At 40.4% G+C, this 22,383-nt stretch overlaps 1 protein-coding gene across 1 annotated transcript in view; it reads right to left on the bottom strand.

Moving 5' to 3' along the window:
- LOC139951765 (cilia- and flagella-associated protein 44-like) overlaps positions 1 to 22,383 on the bottom strand; it is a 42,727-nt gene that overhangs the window by 3,080 nt on the left and 17,264 nt on the right. Inside the window, 18 exon segments of the mRNA XM_071950842.1 lie at positions 3,417 to 3,551; positions 5,185 to 5,410; positions 5,735 to 5,931; positions 6,534 to 6,710; positions 7,518 to 7,633; positions 8,388 to 8,574; positions 9,489 to 9,603; positions 11,162 to 11,430; positions 12,065 to 12,209; positions 13,157 to 13,341; positions 13,940 to 14,128; positions 14,750 to 15,101; positions 15,748 to 15,878; positions 16,047 to 16,262; positions 17,293 to 17,605; positions 18,978 to 19,138; positions 20,346 to 20,452; positions 21,805 to 21,925. Of these exon segments, the coding sequence (XP_071806943.1) occupies positions 3,417 to 3,551; positions 5,185 to 5,410; positions 5,735 to 5,931; positions 6,534 to 6,710; positions 7,518 to 7,633; positions 8,388 to 8,574; positions 9,489 to 9,603; positions 11,162 to 11,430; positions 12,065 to 12,209; positions 13,157 to 13,341; positions 13,940 to 14,128; positions 14,750 to 15,101; positions 15,748 to 15,878; positions 16,047 to 16,262; positions 17,293 to 17,605; positions 18,978 to 19,138; positions 20,346 to 20,452; positions 21,805 to 21,925 (3,342 nt within the window).

Below are 22,383 nucleotides of genomic sequence, written 5' to 3'. Positions count from 1 at the left end.
CTGCAATCGGGGACCTCCTATGGTCCCGCTTCAGTTTGTACTTGGTATTTCAAGCCCTGACCAGACTTGTTTGGTTGTGGGGTTGCAGACCAAATGCTAAAACTACTTAACTCTGGCCAGTTGGACAGTGGCTACTCTGTTGCCTATGTCATGTCAGTGCAGAATGCCTGCTTGAACCTCAACCCAGCAGCCCCAAATATATATTTTAACCAAATCATGTATTCTATCTTTTTGTACAAGGAACCCTCTAACGCACAACCCCACCTAAACCATAGCAATGTGAATATGAAAAGGGAATGAAATGAACCATGTTCCCCGAACATTTCCTAATACCAAGAAATGAAACGTGCTATTATTACCAGTATTACATTAGAGACTAGCTATAATGCATGCAATTGTCTTGACCATTTGTGACCTGCTCTGTGAAAATGAGTCAGATGTAGGCAATTTCAGGAATTGAGTTATAGACCTATGCATGGCTGGAAAGAACACACCAGCAGCAGTAATTTGGTATGTGTCTAAGCTTTGGGGTGTATCACGATGCTGAGTTACTCCCATTTGAAATTAGTCACAACACCATTTTTTGTGAAAAACGAATTACAAGTAAAATGATATTTTAAACTACCATTGTGTGCAAAAGGATACAAATTAGACATAAGTATGATCACAAAATTTTTGTATTCATAGCTTTATTGCCTAAAAGTAAGTGTTCTAATGGTTAACCATGCAACTAAAGATCTTACATTTTCCACATAAACTGTTCATAACTTAATATTGCTTAGGGCGACATGCGACTCATTTTCAGAGTGGGTCACATTTTAAGACGTCACAAGTTTACAAAAGCCACAAGGCCTTTATACTTCCTGCAGGCACAATGTCTAAACATCTTACATTTTCATGGAACTGCCATTTTCATGGCGCGGTAAATGCCGTAACACTTGGAAAATTAGCTCTTTACACTGTTACAAGACCTTCAAGTATCTTGCCTGCCAGAAAAAGCCACGGAAGCACAAGGGCACTTTTTTTGGCAAACAATGTGACATAGTTTAAACAACATGAACTAATAGTAGACGGATAAAAGTGAGAGTTTTTAATTAAGCATGCATTCATGAACACCATGATTTATGGCTAACCCATATACCATCTGTATAAATATCACATTGCTTCCAGACCTGGGCCCAAGTTCATAAACCCTATCAGCACAAAAACATTTTAAGCACAGACAAATATTGCTTTCAGAAACATGTTACCAGCCAGTTTTTCATAAAGTTTACATTGTTGCAACTGGTTCCCCGCTCATTCTCAGCACAGAAATTTGCATCAGCAGCCGTCGAGTTAAAGAGTTAATACTTGTCTTATCTCGAGTTATAACTCGTCCTAACTTAGGATTAATCTTAAGGTCTGCATGATACAGTGCAGGATTGGGACTCGTCCTAAGTCCTAAGATTAGTCTTAAGTTAGGAAGAGTTTGTGAAATCGACGGCTGTATTTTCTGCCAAACAACTTTATGAAACTGGGCCCATCAGGACTCAAGTTCAAAGAGTTGCTAAAGCAGAAAATTTTGCTTACAAGTTTTGTGACTAATATACAAATATTGACTGCTTTTACTCATGCTATGGTTAAAACTACGACTCCCGAGGTGATCCCCAGAGCGTTCTATTTTCCCGAGGCACAGCCGAGGGAAAAATGGAACAGTCCGGGGATCACCGAGGGAGTCGGAGTTTTAACCATAGCATGAGTAAAAGCGGTCAATATTTGTTTTATAACACCCCAACAGACTGTTTATTATCCTCGTACACGTAACGTTCGTACGCGTGTTTCAGATACACAGATGCACATCTGATTGACGTTTGGGTACTGCACGCCGTGTGATAGTCGTCGGACTATCACACGTCAATTGATGCACTATCACACGGCCGCCGTTTCTAGTCAAACTAAGACATATCATGTGACGCTCTCTAAACCAATGAAAAGGCAGAATATTTGTTTTGGGTGTTATAACAACAATTAGCAGGATACCAGTATCCGTACCAGTCAAAAACTGTACATTATTTGGCTGGTAACCTTATTCTGGTAAGTAAAGTTTGTTTATTTTTAGCTACTTTTTGTGCTAAAACAGCTCTTTGAACAGGTGTGGATATCACAAAGAGCTAGGACTAGTCTTATCTCGAGTTAGGACGACCCGTCCTAACTTAGCACTAACCATGCGTTTTTTATATCTCCTTGGACTAGTCCTAAGTTAGGGCTAGTCCTAACTCTTTGTGAAATCGACCCCAGGACCCCGTTTGGTAGAGCTGTTTATACTGCTGATGTTATGTATTACGACATTTGTAAATGAAGTAAGCGGTGAGCCATATATTATATATAATATTTGCTTAGATATTAAACATGCAATACATGATTGGAAACAATTTATCCAAAATAATAATTGTACAAGAAACTCTGAAATCAATTTACCGATCTTGGTCCTTCAGTCTGTGAAGAGTTCATATAAAATCATAAAAAATATGAGTTATAAAAATTATTTGGGAGTCTATAGTCATCCTTACATGCCTTACTGACAGCTGAGGAGCTGAATTGTGAGGGACGCAGATATGTGTTCAAGAAGCACACACACAGAATAAATTTTATCCCTGCTTTTTTGGCAAGCCTTACAGCATAACATCCTATTTGCCTGAAAATTGATAACCTTTTAAAATCGTCAATTTTGGTTTTACTTTTTGTTTGGCCGGGAGGGGGGGGGGGGGGGTAAAGGGCACCTTATGACATGAATGAGGAAATTGTACATTTTTCTACTGTCTGACTGTAGCAATTCAAGGGCACCAAGGCAATGACCAGGGGGCATGGAGGCAATTGCTTTAGTTGCCTCCGTGAAGTATCATGCCTGAGAGAATCTTTGATTACCCGATGAATATTTTTGGAAATTATACAAGGGTAAAGTTTTCAAGAATTGTATTTATTTTCAAGAATTGTGTGACTATAGGCATTTTCAGAAAGGAACACATTGCCTTGGATCAGACGAGTTGGTCTATAAAAAGCATTTGTAACAGTTTTTTATAAAATGCATATGGTTTGAAAGATGTTTTAAAAGTAGAATACATTGATCCACGCAAATTTGCCTCGAAGATGCGTGGTTGTCCTTTTACTGTGCGAACTAACACGGTCGGCCATTTATGGGAGTCAATTTTTGAACCGTGTTAGTCGACGAGGTAAAAGGAAAACCGTGCAATTTCGAGGCACGTTTGTGTGGATCATTGCATTCTACTTTTACAACATCTTTCTACCCATCTGCATTCTATAACAAACAGTTACAACACTTTTCAAAGACCAACTCGACTGATCCAAGGCAACGTGTAACTTTAAAAAACTTGGATTATCAAATTGAAAATCCCAAATCTCTTTAAAGCTCTACTCACCAGATTGGTCTGTCTTGCATCCAGCGTCTTCTCTAGATTCTTATTGTCACCAACGAGCATCGTCAGTTGCTGAAGTCTCATGGTGTTGTCTTCGATCAGCTCGGTGATGCGGGCTTTCTTTGCATCAATCTTGCTCTATGAAAAACAAATTGGAAACTTTGTTTTATCTCTTTGCTAGTAAATAGAGTGTTGGAGCACCGATAGCGGTTGTGACTGCTTAAAAATTAAAACACAAGGAAAACTGACTGTGTATATGTGAACCGCTCTGTGAAAATGAGTCACATGTAGGCAATTTCAAGAATTGAGTTATATGCATGACTGGAAAGCACACATCAGCAGCAGTAATTTGGTATGTGTCTAAGCTTTGGGGTGTATCGCGATGCTGAGTTACTCCCGTTTGAAATTAGCCACTACACCATTTTTTTGAGGAAAACGAATTACAAGTAAAACGATATTTTAAACTACCATTGTGTGCAAAAGGATACAAATTAGACATAAGTATGATCACAAAATTGTTGTATTCATAGCTTTATTGCCTTAAAGTAAGTGTTCTAAAGGTTTTTTTTTTCATTTTCCACATTAAACTGTCCATAACTTAATATTGCATTGGGCAACATGTGACTCATTTTCACAGATTGGGTCACATAATAATTTCAAATGATTTGGGGTTGAACAATGACAAATTAACTAGCCCAATAATCATGATAATGCAGGTCGCTTGGCTGTCGCTTCCCAGGTTGTACTGCAAACTTGGGCGCAGGCCTAATACTTCAGGGAGGCAACGAAGGCGATTGCCTCCGTTGCCCCTTGCCATTGCCTCGGTGCCCTTAAAATGCTCCAGTAGAAATTTACAATTTCCTCGAAGGGTGCCCTTTGCCAAAGAGGAAATGCCTTGGTGCCCTTGCCTTTTTCAAAAACGAAGCATACAGGCCTGTGGGTGTGATCCCTTGCTACAGGGCAGTCAATAATTTTGGTAAAAGGGGAATTCAGCTACGGGTTAGCAGCAAATTTTTGCTTGTGTGTGTACTACTCCAGGCATTCCTCACTTACACATCGCAACTGGCACCAAAATTTGGCGCTTTCAGTGAGTGAAAAAGGGCACAAAATTCGGCTGTAAGCAGAGCCCAGTTCACCAAGACAGTTTGACAGCAAAAGAGGACTTAGAAAACTCTTAATATCGGGAAAAATCCTGACGCATCAAAGATCTTCCTATTCCTACAAGCAACTGGCAACTTCCTCCTCCCGTCTCCCACTAAAGGCCCAGTCCCATTGCAGCGATAGCGATAACGATAACGATAACGATAACGACGCAAAGAGAACGCATTCTATTAATTGAACGAGCGTGTGCGTATTCTGCGTGGAACAATTCAACCAAAAGAATGCGTTCTCTTTGCGTCATTATCGTTTTCGTTATCGCTGCAGTGTGACTCGGCCTTCACCTCCCATTTCTGCAGCTCATCAGCGTTGGTAAACTCGTTCGGTCTCAGCCCAGTTCACCAAGACAGTTTGACAGCAAAAGAGGACTTAAGAAACTCTTAATATCGGGAAAAATCCTGACGCATCAAAGATCTTCCTATTCCTAAAAGCAACTGGCAACTTCCTCCTCCCGTCTCCCACTAAAGGCCCGGTCCCATTGTAACGATAACGATACCGACGCAAAGAGAACGCATTCTATTGGTTGAACGAGCGTGTGCGTATTCTGCGTGGAACAATTCAACCAATATAATGCGTTCTCTTTGCGTCGTGATCGTCATGACTCGGCCTTTACCTCCCATTTCTGCAGCTCATCAGCGTTGGTAAACTCGTTCAGTCTCAGCTTCTCTTTGAGTTCCTCCACGGTACGATTCACTCCGATTGTCTCCAGCTTCTCCAGATCGATGATGCGGCCAAACTTCAGTCGCATCATCTCATCACATTTCTCTTGAAGCTCGGTGATGCGCGCCTCCATCAGTTTACGATCTTTGATAAGCTGGACGTGCTGCTGACGATGTTCTCTGTTAAAAAGTTCAAAACGGGTATTGTCAAAGCTGTGTGAAGTCTTCAAATTTTCTTAACTTTTAAAAAACTTGCTGAGCTCTACATCAGTGCACAGTTTGAAAGTGCTGCTTAACTATAAGACTTTTTTCGTGCTAACTAGCAAAAAAAGTAGACGGCCAGCTTGTGCGTTCACTATGAATTAACATTGTTACATCATTCATTTTCATTCTGAAGCAGCGCTCTGAAACAGAAATTGCACAGTAAGCAAAACAATTGGCTGTTATGCAGCTCTGGTCCTAGGTTTTAACAAAATGGTAATATTACTCTAAACTTTGACTTACTTGTAGTGGCGTCTTTGCGCAGTCTTCTCCTCCTTCAGTTCTTGAATACGTCGTTGTAGTTTCGCCATGCTGGCGTTGTTGAAGACGAGACACTGTGATATATCTTGGGGTACTGCTCCGTTGACCATGTACTCCACTTGATGTAAACGGAGAGTCACGACAACGTCGAGCTCGTTCAACTTCTGCTGCTTCTCAAGCTAAAGGTTCGACAGAGCAAGAATGGGACCTCGTCAAAAATTTGTCCAGGACGACCGGAATATAAGTACCGTCCAGGACAACCAAGAAATTGTGATTCCGTAACTAGATGAAAATACCCTTTCTAGTCATTTTGAAATCAGCTGTTTCAAACCCACAAACTTGTGATTGTACATGTATGTCCTGCAATCTGGGCCCAATTTCATAGAGCGGCTAAGCACAAATTTGCTGAGCATGAAATTTTTGCCCTGATAAAATTAGGATTACCATACAAATTTTAACGTGATTTTCGGGGTAAGCAAACGAAAGCTGATTACCAGTAACAAGCAATATACAGCAACTGAAAATTTGGTTGGTAATCATGTTTTTATCAAGGAAGACATTTCATGCTAAGCAAATTTTTGTGCTTAGCAGCTCTATGAAATTGGGCCCTGATCACTGGACCACAATGACTTTAGTGGCTTTTTTGTTCGGCCTTTTTAGCCTTTGAGCAAACTTATATTAAAATAAATAAAAAATTGTGAAGGAGAGTTTTGAGATAAAAAAAAAAAAAAAAAACTTAAGTTAACAGGCAGCCAGTACTAATCAACGAAAATCCACTCACCTGAAAAGCCTCAAGATCCGCCTCAGCCGTCTTCAAGCCATTGTCGATAATCTTCTGCTTCTTGGTCAGTGCATCTACTTCCTTCTTCAAACCCTCAGCAATCTTCTTCTCTTCTGCGAGTAACTCCTCAAAGTCCAAACGCTTCTCACGGAGAGCGCAGGTGTTGTCAAACAGGGCCTGAAAAGAGAAAGATGACAGTAGCGTGAGGCATTTTTATTATTTTTTTTAAAATAACATAAGATTCGTTCAATCAACCTGGCTCATACTACATGTAATCCTCTATGTCACCCCTCCTCTGAGACAGTGTAGTCATTCAAGGGGTTCAGTACACAAACAGGTCACCATGACCCTTTGAAGTTTGCCGACCACACTCCTGATTTGCGTGTAACTGTGAGCGCAAAACGTAAAAGCTTGAAATTGTGAAGCCTACCTACATAAATGTGTTTTTTTTAAAGCCCTACTCTGCAATCTGGTGCTTTCTATATGGTTTTATTTTCATGTTTTTATGAAAATGATCCTAACTAGAGAAAATGAATATTTGTTTATTTATTTTTTGGGGGTCGTGTTAAAAAAAAAGAGATTTCCGCTTAAAGCCATTATACACTTTCGAAACAGAAAAGAAAAAAAAAGTTCACAGATTTACAAATAACTTACAGGGTTTACAGAAGGTAATGGTGAAAGACTTCTCTTGAAATATTATTCCATGAAATGCTTTACTTTTTGAGAAAACAGTAAACAATTATGAATTCTCGAGAATTACGGATTTATTGTAAACACATGTCATGACTCAGCGAAACGTGCGAAAAACAAGGGTGGGTTTTCCCGTTATTTTCTCCTGACTCCGATGACCGATTGAGCCTAAGTTTTCACATGTTTGTTATTTTATATATAAGTTGTGATACACGAAGTGTTGGCCTTTGGACAATACTGTTAACCAAAAGTGTCATATGGCCTTAAAAATGGAGAAATCACATCCCACAATACCTGATCACATCCTGGAGGGCAGACGGTGTCATCCAGGCTCTCCTCCTCGCTGTCTTCCTCATCACTCGACCAATCAGATTCATCGTCGGACGACTCTTCACTTTCTTCATCAGAGCCTACGAATAAAATAAAAAAAACAGACATCAATAAAAGACGATTAAGCTAATATAAACAGACAGATGAACTAAGCCTTGCGTACAGGCAACCGTTCGTCAGAGTTGACAGTGTCCTCAGAATCAGTGCTGTAGGTGTCAAGACTGGTCTCGAGGCCGGCTTTGCAGGTAACGAGCCTTGGTCTTCTCTGGTGTTCTGGTCTCAGTATCAATCAGTTTCGGTCTAGGTCTCAGACTATCGGTCTCGTTCTTGGTTTTTTGGGGTCTCGACTACAACACGGTTTGGAATACCCATGAACATTTTGGCTCAACTTTATGCAGTTACTTAAAGGTATTGCCATACGCCTCTCTTAATATTTATGCATGAGAAACGTCACAATGCCAACTCAAAATGAGGCGATGGGCGCAGCCACTGCAAATGAAGGGGAACGTGCGCCCATAGCCTCATTTTGGGTAAGAATTATGACGTCATGCATAAGTATTAAGAGAGGCGTATAGATTGTCTTTTTTGTCACTAAAAGTACAATAAAAAGGTCCGTCAACTGAATATTATAAGCTGAATATCATCTACATGTTGAATGAAAAACCCCAAAACATCAGTAAAAATTGTCAAATTAATTTCATCAAAAACATTAAGCCCATCTATATTTAGTGAGGTGAAATGAGTACCAACTGCGTCTCCAGCCTTACTCTTGCATTCTTTATGTGGTTACGAAATACAAAATACCAGGAAATTTGTTTGACTTTTTGTCTTTACCTTCTTCAGTCTGAGCCTTTTTCTTTGCTCGTTTGATCTTCTTCTTGAAGACCTTGGTCAGGAACTCTGCAAACTTGTTGTTTTCCCCTAGGGATGCTTGGAAGTTTGCATACAGTGCCTTCTCTTTCTCGTTCAGTCGTTCGATGTCCTTACGTTTGCCATCCAGCTTCGTTTGACACTCTGCAACCTAGGAGTTAAAAATAACGGAATTGAACGATCAGACAGTAGGAGGGTTAACTGTGAACTGTGTAGATTGATTCATTTTGCAGGCTGGCTTAGCTCATCTATCATTCCAAAACAAAGTTGATGATACTTAATAATGGAAACAATGTGTGGTGAAGAGGTTTTCAACTAATGGTTTAATCCCAACGAGGCCTGGTTCTTAATAATTTACCAAGACGAAGTCGAGGTAAATTATCAAGAACCAGGCCTCGGCGGGTTTAAACCACTAGTTGAAAACCGATTCAACACACTTTGATTCCCATTCATAAATACCTTTTCGGTCAAAAACATCATCACTTTTTGGTAAAAAAGTAAAATAAATGCAAAAATTATAATTGTTAAATGATTTCTTTCAACACAACGACCCTCCACCTATGAAATGGTAGAGCCCTCCGCTGCCCTCGCGTAAACAACTCCTTATAAGGGAATGCTGTTTCAGCCGTTGCTCTCGACCAATAGGAATGAAGAAACTGTCTTATAAGAACAGGTGCAAGGTCGCGTGTCACGCTCATGAATTAACACTTTTTACCGGTCATTAACAAAAGGTTTCTGCACACCCACGTGACGCGCTCTCCACCAATAGGAGTAGAGAAACTGTCTGGGGTATTTATGAATACTCAGATAGTTGGAAGGCTGACTGTGTACTGGGTAGATGCATTCACCACAAAATACCATATTGCAGGCTGGCTTGGCTTTTTCTATATAAATCCAGGTAGAATGTCCCAAAATAGTAATTTTATCATTGTCCATCACAAAAGAACACCATTATTATTTCTTTACTAGTGAGGAAAAACATACTAGGTTGGAATTCACAAATCCACCCTTGGAACAACTGGACAAACTAAACTGTTCTCTTTCCCTTTACCCTCTAATATTTACCTTCAGTTGACTGTCTGATTTCTCTTTGACTTTGCCTTCCACCTTCGCTGCCAAGACATTCTCCCTCTTTTCAAACTCTTTAAGAAGCTGCAGCTCTTCAAACAGTGTCACTCGTCTGTAGCAAGAAACACAGGGAGGAATGCAAAATTAATTGCGTGTCCTGGCCGAGCGTATAAGAGCACTGGGATCAAGCTATGGGCCCAATTTCATAGAGCTGCTAAGCTAAGCTAAGCACAAAAATTTGCTTAGCATGACATTTCTTCCTTGATAAAAACAGGATTACCAACCAAATTTCCACGTAATTATCAGGATAAGCAAACAACAGTTGAATACCAGTAACAAGCAATACGCAACAAATGGAAATTTGGTTGGTAATCCTGTTTTTATTACGGAAGAAATTTCATGCTAGAAGCAATTTTTTGTACTTAGCAGCTCTATGAAATTGGGCCCTGGTGTTTCTGATCAGCAGAGTGTTGAATCGAGTCACGGTTGTGACACTTGTGGCCTCAAGCAAGACACTTTTAAGATCTTTAAAAATCATTAATTAAGTAAGTAACCTGCGTCAACCATGGTATTTGTGATAGTGTAAAAACAGTTTTGTTTCGTAATCAGTTTCTTGAATGTGATGACCTTGATACTCTCGGTCTGCCACTCAGATCGTTCTGACAATCCCTCTGTGTCATACTTTGTCAGGATGGTCTGGGGGTCGTCTGAGAGTGTCAGGATTATCCTGTTTCTTTATTTGCGTGTTTATGTCCCTTATTTTGTATTTTTGATGTAATTTTTATAAATCTTTTTACCTTCTCCATTTTTGGAGGTTTTGAGGAAATAAATATATAAATAAATTAATGCTTTGTCCTTCGGATAAAATGTAAAGCTGTAGCCTCGTGTGCTACATATTTGGCAGCACGGGCTGTATACTCCCCTTGGAGCTGCGATAGTGTAAGAAATGAAATTATGGTTCAGTGACCAGGGGTAATAAGTTTGAGGCACAAAGATGATTTCCCTAGGCTGTTCGTTGTGAATATTGACAACAATTCTACAGTAAATAAACACAATAAAAACGACAAAACCATTTCCCTATGGTAGACCCACACAGAGTGTTTGTTGTGTGTGCTAAAGTTCAACTAATAATAACATTATCTCTTACGTATTTAGAAAGGGGCTATGAGGGCCCCCATGATCGATTTGTGGGGTGTCGTGGCCGAGCGGCTAAGAGCACCGAATTCAAGCTCTGATGCTTCTGTTCAACAGAGTGTGGGTTCGAATCCCAGTTGTGACACTGGTGTCCCTGAGCAAGACACTTTACTACAATTGGTTCTCTCTACCCAGGGGTAAATGGGTACCTGTGAGGGCAGTAATTGTTTTTGTGCTTGATTTAGCTTAGTGTGCTACATATTTGGCAGCACGGGCTGTATACTCCCCATGGAGCTGAGATGGTGTAAGAAATGAAATTATGGTTGAGTGACCAGGGGTAATAAGTTTGAGGCACAAAGATCATTCTTTGGAAGAGTGTTGTATAAGAGTCAATATTGTTATTGTTATTATAATGAAATCGCTCTGTATCTACGGCTGTTTGGAGCCTTTCAACCACATGTGTAAAACTCACGATACAACATGCCAAACTTCAAGGGCGGTTTGAGCATAAACGATTTTAACAACGCTTTTCTCACCTCAAATCTGCATTCTTGAGGTCAGTGTCAAAGCTGAACTTCTCGTGTCGCAGCATCCGCAACTCTGCGTCGAAACTCACGATGAGGTCTTGGATATGAGTCATCAGCTCGTCCTGACGATGAACCATTCGAATCTCCTCCATGGCGAGGAGCTGTTGCTCTAGCGGGGACAGAGCAGAGACGGCGTCCGCGTTGGAGGCGGCACGAGACTTGGCAGACATCAGCGAGGAGTGACGGTAAGAGAGAGGAGTGCCATTCGGTTTCTCTTTCTGTTGGTCAAATATTTTTTAAGAAGTTTTGTTTGAGCGCTTCAATTGAATTAGATATTTATTTCATAGTCTTGAGTATTGTACATCGATTAATAAAGGGAGGGTATACTTTGGTAACAACTCAAAAAAATCACCATAAAACTTACTTGGTATAAAGAAGTAAAGTATTGTTGATAAAGTATGACATTTTGAGAATCAAAAGAATGTGGTTTTAGAGAGAGGAGATCAAAAACAATCTGAAAAAAACAAGATTCAACCCAAGGCCCAGTTTCAAAAAGCCTGTAAGCAAAAAACTTGCTCAACACAGAAAAAATATTGCTTAACAGAAACTGGTTATCAGCCAAAAATTCCATCAAGTTTACATTGTTGCAACTGGTGCCCCCCTAATGTTTTGCTTAGCAAAGAAATTTGCTAACTAAGCAGTATTTTCTGCGTAACAACTTTATGAAATTCAGCCCAGGTTGGAATGTAACGTAGTAACACCTTTATGAAATTGAGCCCAGGTTGGAATGTAATGTTGTAACACCTTTATGAAATTAAGCCCAGGTTGGAATGTAATGTCGTAACACCTTTATGAAATTGAGCCCAGGTTGGAATGTGATGTCCTCCCTAAGCACATTTTCGGAAAGTTTACCTGATCAGTAGGAGCGTTGTCTCCACCACTGCCTCCGAATCCACCAAACATTCCTCCTCCGTCTCCTCCAGTCTTCTCCTGGATGGCTTTCTGGACCATCAGCTCCTTGAACTTCATCAGGGTCTCCCGTGTGTACTCAAGTTTCCTGTTAAAGCCATTGGACACTTTCAGTTAACAGTATTGTCCAAGGCCCACACTTCATGTATCACAACTTATATATAAAATAACAAACCTGTGAAAATTTAGGCTCAATCGGTCATCGAAGTCGGGAGAAAATAACGGGAAAACCCACACTTGTTTTCGCACGTTTCGCCGTGTCATGACATGTGTTTAAAATAAATCCGTAATTCTCGTTATCGAGAATTGATATTGTTTTAATGTTTTCTCAAAAAGTAAAGCATTTCATGGAATAATATTTCAAGAGAAGTCTTTCACCATTACCTTCTGTAAACCCTGTAAGTAATTTTTTTAATCTATGAACTTTAATTTTTTTTATGTTCCGAAAGTGTCCAATGGCTTTAAGACAATGTACAATCTCGAATAAAATTGGCAATGGGAAAATATTGCGTGAAAAAAGACAGCCATGAATTTATGTGGCATTATATGGAGACTTTATCAGGTAAAATTCCATTGTTAACATAGTTCTGAGCATGCACACTTTTCATGAGAACAATGGATTTATCTGGTGGGTCCGCTGCCAAAAAGTATCCCACTTAGAAGAATCAATTGTTATTCCATCACCTACACACAATTAAATTGGCCCAGTGCCACTTGCAGGCAGTGTAGCATTGCAACCATTTAATTTATTTCATTTATTCTGGTTGTGAAGCCAGACCTCCCAGAAAAGCGAACAGAATCACTGTACTAGCAAAGAACCCAATGGATAGAGGGGAAAAAAAGAGAGAGTTTTAGAGCATTCTAGGCATTCTTTGCTTACACAGCCTCCCTAGCTAGTGCAAATTTGGTGCTTGACTAGTATTGCTGAGAATGGCGATCATAAACACAAAATTTGACAGTGAGCTAAGCAGAGCCAAGAAATTTGGCCCAGGTATTATGAATTTTATTTAAGAGGGGGGTTTGAGGTAAACCTACTTTTCTGGAGTTTCGCATGGATACAGCTGAGGGCACTCCGGCAGAGGCTTCTTCTGGTCGTCGCTCAGTACTTTCTGCATGTCCTTCAGCTCCATCAGGCATTTCTGAATCTCCTTGATGAGATCAATCTTCTTGTTGCGCAGAGTGACGAGACGGTGATTGAACTCTGACTTGTGCTTGTGAATCTGTGGACAGAAAACACACATCAAGGGGAAGTACTTAAAGACGTGTTCTCTTGATGTTTGGGTCAATGGTACTCAGGGAAAACACGTTTTTTTCAAACTCCCCATTTTTGTGTAGGATTTGAAACTTTTAGGTTTGCGATAACACCATGTGACTCTATTGAGTAATACCAAAGTCTTATATAGCGCATGTATCTACCAACAAGGCACTCAAGGCGCTTAGTATAAAAAAAAATTCAGAAAGAGGTTATTGAAGTTATGAATTCTGAGACCCAATTATGTAGCACCTTATAAGGTGGTGTTGGTTTTGAAATGACCCGGTCATTGATAACTTTCCAGAACCAACACTACTCAACATTACTCAAAGAGACTGTCACATGGTGTTACCACAAACCTCACCCAAGTTATAACTCATCTCATGATGAATCTTGGTGCTTTGAGAAATCGAGCACTGTTGGTTTGTTTTGCCTGAACGAACATAGCAAAAGTTAGCTTCCACAATTTAATTGACGCCTAAATGTTGATACATTTAATTGGCAAAATAAAGCTAAACGAAATCCTATATTTCTGATAGTTTCAAAAGAGGAGATTTTTAAGTTACCATTTCTTCCAGCGTGACGAGCTGGTTACGCTTCTTGAGTGCGTTCATCCTAAGATGTTCGGGTACGCTGTAATCCTTGGCCGTCTTCAATTTGAAGTCTCCCATGTGATCCTGAGCGTCTTTGATCGCAGAGACGTCTGCGGGATCCTCATAGTCCTCAGGGGGCTTGCTGACGTTTAGCTCCTCCCACTTTGGAACAAAAAATGCAAGTTTGTTGCATATTTAATATTGCAACTAGATTCTGACGTTTAGCTCCCCCCACTACAGAGTAAAAATGCAAATTTGTTGCATATTCAATGGCCATGCTCCACGCCTCCGCCCACTTTTGATAGATTCAATAAATATACAAATAAATATACAGTTTGCCTTCAAACTCCTCCCCCACTTCATCCAGGGCTCAAAATTAACACTGGACCACAGGCCCAAGATTTTAGCTTTGGTCTAGAAAACTTACGGTAAGTTGTCTTGTGTTTTTCAACTCAATAATGTTCACAGTGACAACATAACACTCGGCTGGGTGTGTTGAAAACAAAGATTGCAGCGACCCAGGAAACAATGTTGTCACTGGTTGCACAATCATGTTAACTTTTGTTGGGTTTTCTTCTAATGACTTTGGTCTTGTAAAAAACTTTCTGGTCCAGTGCAAATTCTGAGCAACAAGCCTTGAATCTTGTTTTTTTTCCCCAAACATTTGAGCCCTGTCATCTTTTCCTCAACTGAAGCAAGCTTAGGCCACTATAAATAAAAATCAGAATACAGTTTAAATCCTCCCATATTAAAAAAACAAAAACAAAAGTCATCCTGTTTTACCTGTTTCTCTCTAGCCAATCTCTTCTGTCTTGCTTTCTCCGCCTTCTGCAACGCCTTCGCGACCTTCTCCCCGTGACGCCCGGTAAGCACTGTAGACTTCTTCATGTCGCGCGTTCCAGCCATCAACGTCGCAGCGGTCATGCTATCCCCGAGTCCCGACTTCTCGCTCAGTGTGTCCCTCGTATGGTCCCGCTGGAAGCTTTTATCGGACAGCATTGTGGCGCGGCGGGTCAGCTCTGCTTTCATCTGATGGAACTCTAGAGGGAGCTTGGTGGTTCTGTAGGTTGAGATCTCATGCTTCGTCTGGATGGAGATGACCACGATGCGCTCACACTCAATCTCATCCTTAAACCTAAAGATTGAGAGATGACATTGTCAATAACAGAGGAGTAAGAAGTTGTGGTCGACAGATCTGGTTCATCAAATTAAAGTTCCTGCATGTGGCTGTGATCAAAGTGTGTCTTTGAGTTCATGTAATATATTTGTGTCCTTGGGTAAAGCACGTTTCGTACTTCCTTCCAAATTCCATTTTTACTGACTTCTAAGAGAAATACTTGAGAACAATAATTTACAAAAAATGAATGGCAGGGACATGGTCCTTTAGATTGGTTCGCTGACTAGTAACACAAATGAGCCTTAGTTTACTGTGTAGTAATAATATTGTTAGAAACACCTGACCCCATCAGTGCAAATATTCATGGGTCTTCCCTTGTAGACACACTGAAGCGAGACACCGACTTGACCAGTGCTGAGGAACTACGCTCCTGCATGCTGGACCGGAACATCTGGAGAAAAATCACTGAGCAGGCTCGAGCTTCTAGATAGCTCGACTTGATTGATCCCTGGAATGGTTGAATACTAATGGATTTCTATCAGTTAGTTTATCCCTCGATATATAATGACTGGCATATTGAGATAGGCATTGCCAGTTGTCAAATGGCAGGGTTTTATATGTCCAAATGGACCTGTTGCGAACTTGAGTGTTTTAAAGAACCAACCTGTTTTTGAGTTTCTCTAAGCTGATACGATGTTTCTCAGCCTCCCAAGCTAACTCCCTCCTTACAAGTTCAATCTTATCGTTTGTCTGCTTCTCCAGTTCCTTCCGGATCCCTGGATCCATCTCAAATTCCTGGGTTATAGAAAACATGTAAATGACGTTTAGCAAAATTAATGTCAGCCAGTGGTTCAGCATATGTTTCTGTAGTGGTTTGCAATATTAACTGTTTGAAACTTTAAGTTGGTTATGCAACTATAACTTAACACAGAGTACCAGACCAAGACAGTGGTGCTACTCTACCTTGCGTTCCAGCTGCAGATGGTCAGGGAGGTCTTGATTCTGCTCAAGGAGTTTCTTGAACTGCCGTCTGAACTTAGCGATGGTCCGTCTGACCTCCATCTTCTTCTCATCAGCCTTTCGCATCATCTTGTCATACTCGGATTTCTGTTTCTCCAGCTCAATGCTGTAGTGATCCTTGTTATCGATGTCAGACACTTTGCGATCCTCGTCTCCTTTCTGTGTCAATTTAAAAAGGAAATTAGTTGATGAAACGGTAAGATTTAAAGTCAGTGAGCCTTGCAGAAATAAAAGCCACAAAGATAATGAGTACAACAATTGAATCGGGTAAAGATACTTGCATTTTGAAACTCCTGAACTTAGCGTCCTACAAGAGCAATACAAGCACTCAAAGGTATTTAAACTTTTATTATTTTTGAGCAAATCCCTACAGGGGTTTAGTGATGAGAGGTGACAAAAGTGAAAAGGTGACAGTTTCTCTACTCCTGTTGGTGGAGAGCACGTCACGTGGGTGTGCATAAACCTTTTGTTAATACACACTGGAGCTCTGTTTATGCACACTGAGCTGGCTTCCGCGTTTCAAAAAAAAATATTTCAAACCTCAAATTTTCAATTGTTAAAGTGTCTATAACTGTATTTGTAATACGTTTTTTAACAAAAGGGCATTTATGAATGGGAATAAACATGATAAAAGAGTAGTGACTGTTCTTCAACGTCCGTTTAAAACCTTGCAGGGTCTTTACTGTGCGATAAAGGCCATCACCTTCGGCTCAGGCCTTTATCACACGGTCGCCGACCCTGCCGGCTTTAAAAGTCCGTTGAAGAACTCGTCACTACCCTTTTATTCCCTTATTTATTCTGGTTGTAAAGACTTATCAGGACAAAAATAGCATGAAACCAATGGAGATAAGACAAGGAAGGAAGTTTAAGTTTTAGATTTGGGTGGCAAACCACAAGTATTGCTCCAGGGAATAACCCATGCAATCAGGTAGGTACTGGAGACTCAATCCACACAGTGGTCCTGATGGTGTTCAAACCAAGGCCCTCGAGGTGGAAGAGACCACTTTGCCAACCCAATCCCTGTATTGCCCGATTCATACTTCCTGCAGATGCTCGTGCAAAGCAAAATTTCTTGCTTCATAGTTGGAAAGGCAGCGCTTACCGAAAAATATGTCAACCAAAATTCACTTGGCATTCACATTTGCAGGAAGTATGAACCCGGCTTAAGTCAGCGAGTCTTGAGTCTTACCCTAGCCGATGGTAGCTTAGCCTTAGCTAGAGCCTTAGCCTCATCAATCTTCTCTTGGCTCAAAAGCTCAAAAGCAAAAAGATTGCCATCCCGCCCAGCCGTAAAGACAAACCGACCGTCGAAACTCCTCTTCACTGCCGATACAACACCTGTGTCGTTATCGTGCACGGTCAAAGACCAGTGGGGACCGAAGGTGGAGAAATCCGCCTGGCTGTCGTCGGGGATGCGCTCTTGTTTGGCGCCCTCTGTGTCCAGTGAGTGAATGCGTATGGCTCCGTTCTCCATACCCAGCAAGGCTTGTTTGCCGTTTGCACTGTAAATGAAGAAATTATAGAAATGTTGAGTTTTTGCTGAGTGATAAGAGCCAATGTTGACAAAAAAAGATCTTAAACTAGCAGCCAGTGGAGGTTTGATGGAAATAGTGGCATTTCCACCTTTTGCTCTACATTGTATCACTCGAGTTATATACTTCAAGCTTTTGGGAAGAGTATCCTTATCAATAGGGAAGTAGATCAGAGAGCAGAATTTTTTTTATATTTGGAGATAATTGCATCATTTTGTTTTACCTTGATAACACTTTAGGCTTTGTGGAAAGGTTTCCAGTAAAAACACCATGTAATGATTATCTCTGATGAGTTGGGGGTGGTTCTGAAAAGAACCGTTGGTTTCAACTCGACGCTTTGATCAGTATGCTCTGATCGTCTTGTGCTTTCTCCAGAAGACGATCAGAACATACTGATCGAAACGTCGAGTTGAAACCAACGGTTCTTTTCAGAACCACCCCCAACTCATTATAGTCATTACATGGTTTCGTTCTTGAAGGGGCACAGCAATTTTCCTCTGCTTTCTCCAGAAGATGATCAGAGCATACTAATCGAAACGTCGAGTTGAAACCAACGGTTCTTTTCAGAACCACCCCAACTCATTAGCGATAGTCATTACATGGTGTTACCGGAAACCTTTCTATATAGTATTTCCACCATGCAAAGTTTCAAATCCTACTTTAGGCTTTGGTTGGTATGGAATGTACAGGCAATGAGTTTCATGCTGCGGTGTCTTCAATGCCTAGATTGTGCACAAAAAGACACCGCAGTTGGAAATTTTCAATAGAGGGCGCTACCAATTTTGTTTTGTCGGATTGGTCTATAAGGAAAATGTGAATTATTTTTGAAACTTTTAGCACCACAGCAAAAGCACAGGGCACCAGAGTAATTGCTGTGGGTGCAGTAGGTTATTTTGAGGCCTGGATTTAGGTATTATATAAACTAACCCTTGATAAACAATTCCTTTTAAGTACAAGGATTGACCTACACAAGTAGGTTACACATTATATAGGATTTGAGGCATTGCATGGTGAGGTATCAATGTATATTTGGTTTGCGGTAACACCATGTGTGTATCTACTTGCCAGGTGGAGTTGTTCTTAGAGAACTGTCTTGCTTTATTCTACTGCCGCGGAGTAGATAATCGGAGGTTCGGGAGACTTCGCAGTTCTGAAAAGAACTGTCCGGCTTTTTAACTATTACCAGGGCGGATGGTATAGAAAATACCAATGTTACACATTGACTTAAACAAAAACACCTTATTTTTTAAGGCTGTTTAATAATAATCTGATGGCTTTTCTGAGGCAAGACAAATGAAAAATCACATGAAAATAGGAATGCAGATTTATCCACTATACTCACGAAAATTGCATAGTACGGATGGGTACGTCATCAGCATCTAGGACTGGTATGGTGCGGATTGCTTCAGGGATCTGCTCCTCTTTGCCTTGTTTGATCATCAGAGCTTTCTCCTTGTCATCGCGGAACTTGCATTCATACAGGTACCCAGCATCAAAAGCTCCCTGGTAACCGAGAGTAAACAAAGAATTATACAGAGATATCGCCTTACATCAGGTATAGACCATGTGACCTGTGACATTACATGGTGCTATCAGAATTAGGTCTCATATAGACCGTTCCCATGAAATATGTAAACTGCACGTAGCACGTGCGCACTAACGTTTTGGTTTGCAAAATGAGGGAACATCGCGCTGTTTTGTACATGGCTAATGGGTGCGTGACGCAGACGCGATTGCGCATCTGCTTAGTGCACAACTCTATGGCATTTGCCAACCAACAGGGTCTGTACACATGCGCGAATGTGATTAGCATATTTCATGGGAAGGGTCCATTCAAATGTAGTCCCACATCTTTCAGGAAATACTGTATGTTACAGCACAAGGAACGTCATTAGTGACGGACATGTGCGCTATATAAGAAGCCACAATTATTATTATTATTATTATCAAATGTTTACAAAAGAACAACCAAGCCTGGACTTCCTGCAGGCATGATTTGTACACAGCCTAATGGACGAAACATAAAATCTTAATTCCTAAAGTCTAATTCCTATCAACTTTTGATATGATGTGAGGGGGCACATCTCAAATCTTGCCCAGCTTTTACTTTCATAATTCTTTGATTTATTTGGAAATCATGACACAGAATGTCAGCTTTCCCATACATGCCATATGACCAGTGCAGTATCTTGCCTGCCAGACTAGCTAAAGAATGAACAAGGTCACACTTAATGTAGACCAAGTTCACATGGTCTATTTAACAAGGCCATCACGCCTAACATCACGATACAAATCTAAGGGCCACCTCAAGGGGATACAACATGTTTTTTTTATTATTCAAATCTACACTCTGACACAAGAACTTGAGTTGAGTGCACTAGACATTTTCTTCTGCACACAAACCCATTTTTTTGTAACAAAATTCTCTGGTTTTTATTGGATTTGGCATTTTCACTATTTTAAAATCATGTATTTTATATGTACATTCATTGCAGATTTTCCTCTGGCAACAAGAAAACATTTTAGTAAACCATGATATTAGAATAAAAAAAAAAAAAAAAAAATGAAAAAAAAAAAAAATTGTGTGTTATTCAGTGACGTGTGCATTTTAGGCGACGCAGCATTTGCACGTAAACCAAAATGGTGAGCGTGGCACAGTCGTCGCGTGTGAAATGCGTGCAAGGGGTCAATAGATTTTAACTGTCCTCACCATAGAGACCCAGAATGTATCGGGATCATCTGGAGAGTAGACACCATACAAGATGGGGCTCGGCTCCTCAGGGATGAACAATGGAGGCGGTTCTTCCTCCTCCTCATCTAAGACAAACAACAGTGAAGAAAAAACAAATGAAGACAATGAAAATTTTGTGTCCAGTCTGTGATCTACATGCATTTGCCCTACTCATAGACTCGAGAGTTCCAATTAGAAGTTTAAAGTAGTGCTTGTTTGTCTTGCAACAAATCTCCACTGGACCATCTTTTTTAAGTTTTTGCTTACAATACAAAAAAATAGCAATCAATCAATCAATCAATCAATTGTAATTTGTATAGCGCCTAAATCAAAAGTGTGCTCAAAGGCGCTGAGGCACAGAAGAAATAAAAAGTCATTGATGATAGGCCTCCTGAAACAAGTGGGCTTTCAGAAGTGCCTTGAATGTGTTGAGTGATGTTGTGTCCCTGATGTGATTGGGAAGTTTATTCCAGAGTTTGGGTCCATATACCGAGAAGGCTCTATCAGCAAAAGTGATGTGACTTGTTCTTGGAAAGTATGGTGAAAAGGAGCTGTTTGACCGAAGGAGTCTCCGTTCAGCACCAACTTGCAGAATCTCTATGAATGTAGCACTGGTTTTTGTTATGTTTGCTGAACTTATGGAAGAGGTTTGCACTTTAAAAAGCTGAAAAATTAGCCCTCCTACTGTCTGACCGTTCACTATCATCCACTGCAGGTTTGAACGATGCCTTTGAAATGATATAATTTGCTCAATGCATCCATCATCCACACAGTATACACTGTGAACAGCTGCACCACCATACATTAAGCTTGGGCGATATCAATTTATTTTAATCACGATATATCGCCAACAATATATCGCGATATTGGATATAATCGCGATTAATTAAATTTGACATAATTAGTCTTCAAACTCCCAGTGAAAGTTGTAGAAGAGACAGTCATAGCATAAGAGAGGTGTTCTAATGACCTATTCTTCTGGTTTTACTCCAAACCTATGGGGTGCAAGATGTCTCAGCTAGGAAATACATCGTGATATTGCGATACTTAATCGATATCGCGATAAATCGCGATATTCACGATATATCGCGATATATCGATATTTCGATTAAAACCAAATTGATCTGATATCGAAATCGTTTCCAAATTAGTATCGCGATATTCGATAATATCGTGGTATCGCCCAAGCTTACCATACATAACCCTTGTACTTGAATGGTTTTGCCGGTACACTCATCCAAGAGAAGGCAGGTTTCACACTCGGGTGTAAGGAGAGTACAGGACAACCATATCACAGCTTTCTCCAGAAGACGATCAGAGCATACGTCGAGTTGAAACCAACGGTTCTTTTCAGAACCACCCCAACTCATTAGCGATAGTCATTACATGGTGTTACCGCAAACCTTTCTATATCATATCACATTTTCCAAACCCTCACCCTTCTTTTCTTCTTCTTCTTCATCATCTAGTCCTCTCTCTCGTCTGATTCGTCGTTTCCTCTCCAGTTCTTTCTGTCGAGCTTCTTCTTCCTTTCTCTTTCGTTCCTCTTCCTCCTCACGCTGCAAAAATAAAAACCAAGAAGACAAATAGAACATAGTGATCAAAACGTCGAGTTGTCAACCACCAGTTCTTTTCAGAAACAACGCTACTCAAAAGAGATTTGGTGCTTCCGCAAACACCACCTAAAAAAAGGTTACAATGTACAAAGAAACAATAGCGACTGCAATTAAAGGCAGTGGACACTATTGGTAATTGTCAAAGACTAAGCCTACACAGTTGGTGTATCTCAACATATGCATAAAGTTACAAACCTGTGAAAATTTGAGCTCAATTGGTCATCGAACTTGCGAGATATTAATGAATGAAAAAACACCCTTGTCACACGAAGTTGTGTGCGTTTAGATGGTTGATTTCGAGACCTCAAGTTCTAAGTGTGAGGTCTTGAAATCAAATTCATGAAAAATTATTTCTTTCCCGAAAACTATGGCACTTCAGAGGGAGCCGTTTCTCACAATGT

Source organism: Asterias amurensis, chromosome 19 (genome assembly GCF_032118995.1).
Source record: "Asterias amurensis chromosome 19, ASM3211899v1".
Classification (NCBI taxonomy): domain Eukaryota; kingdom Metazoa; phylum Echinodermata; class Asteroidea; order Forcipulatida; family Asteriidae; genus Asterias; species Asterias amurensis.
This window is presented reverse-complemented; position numbering and strand designations above follow the sequence as displayed.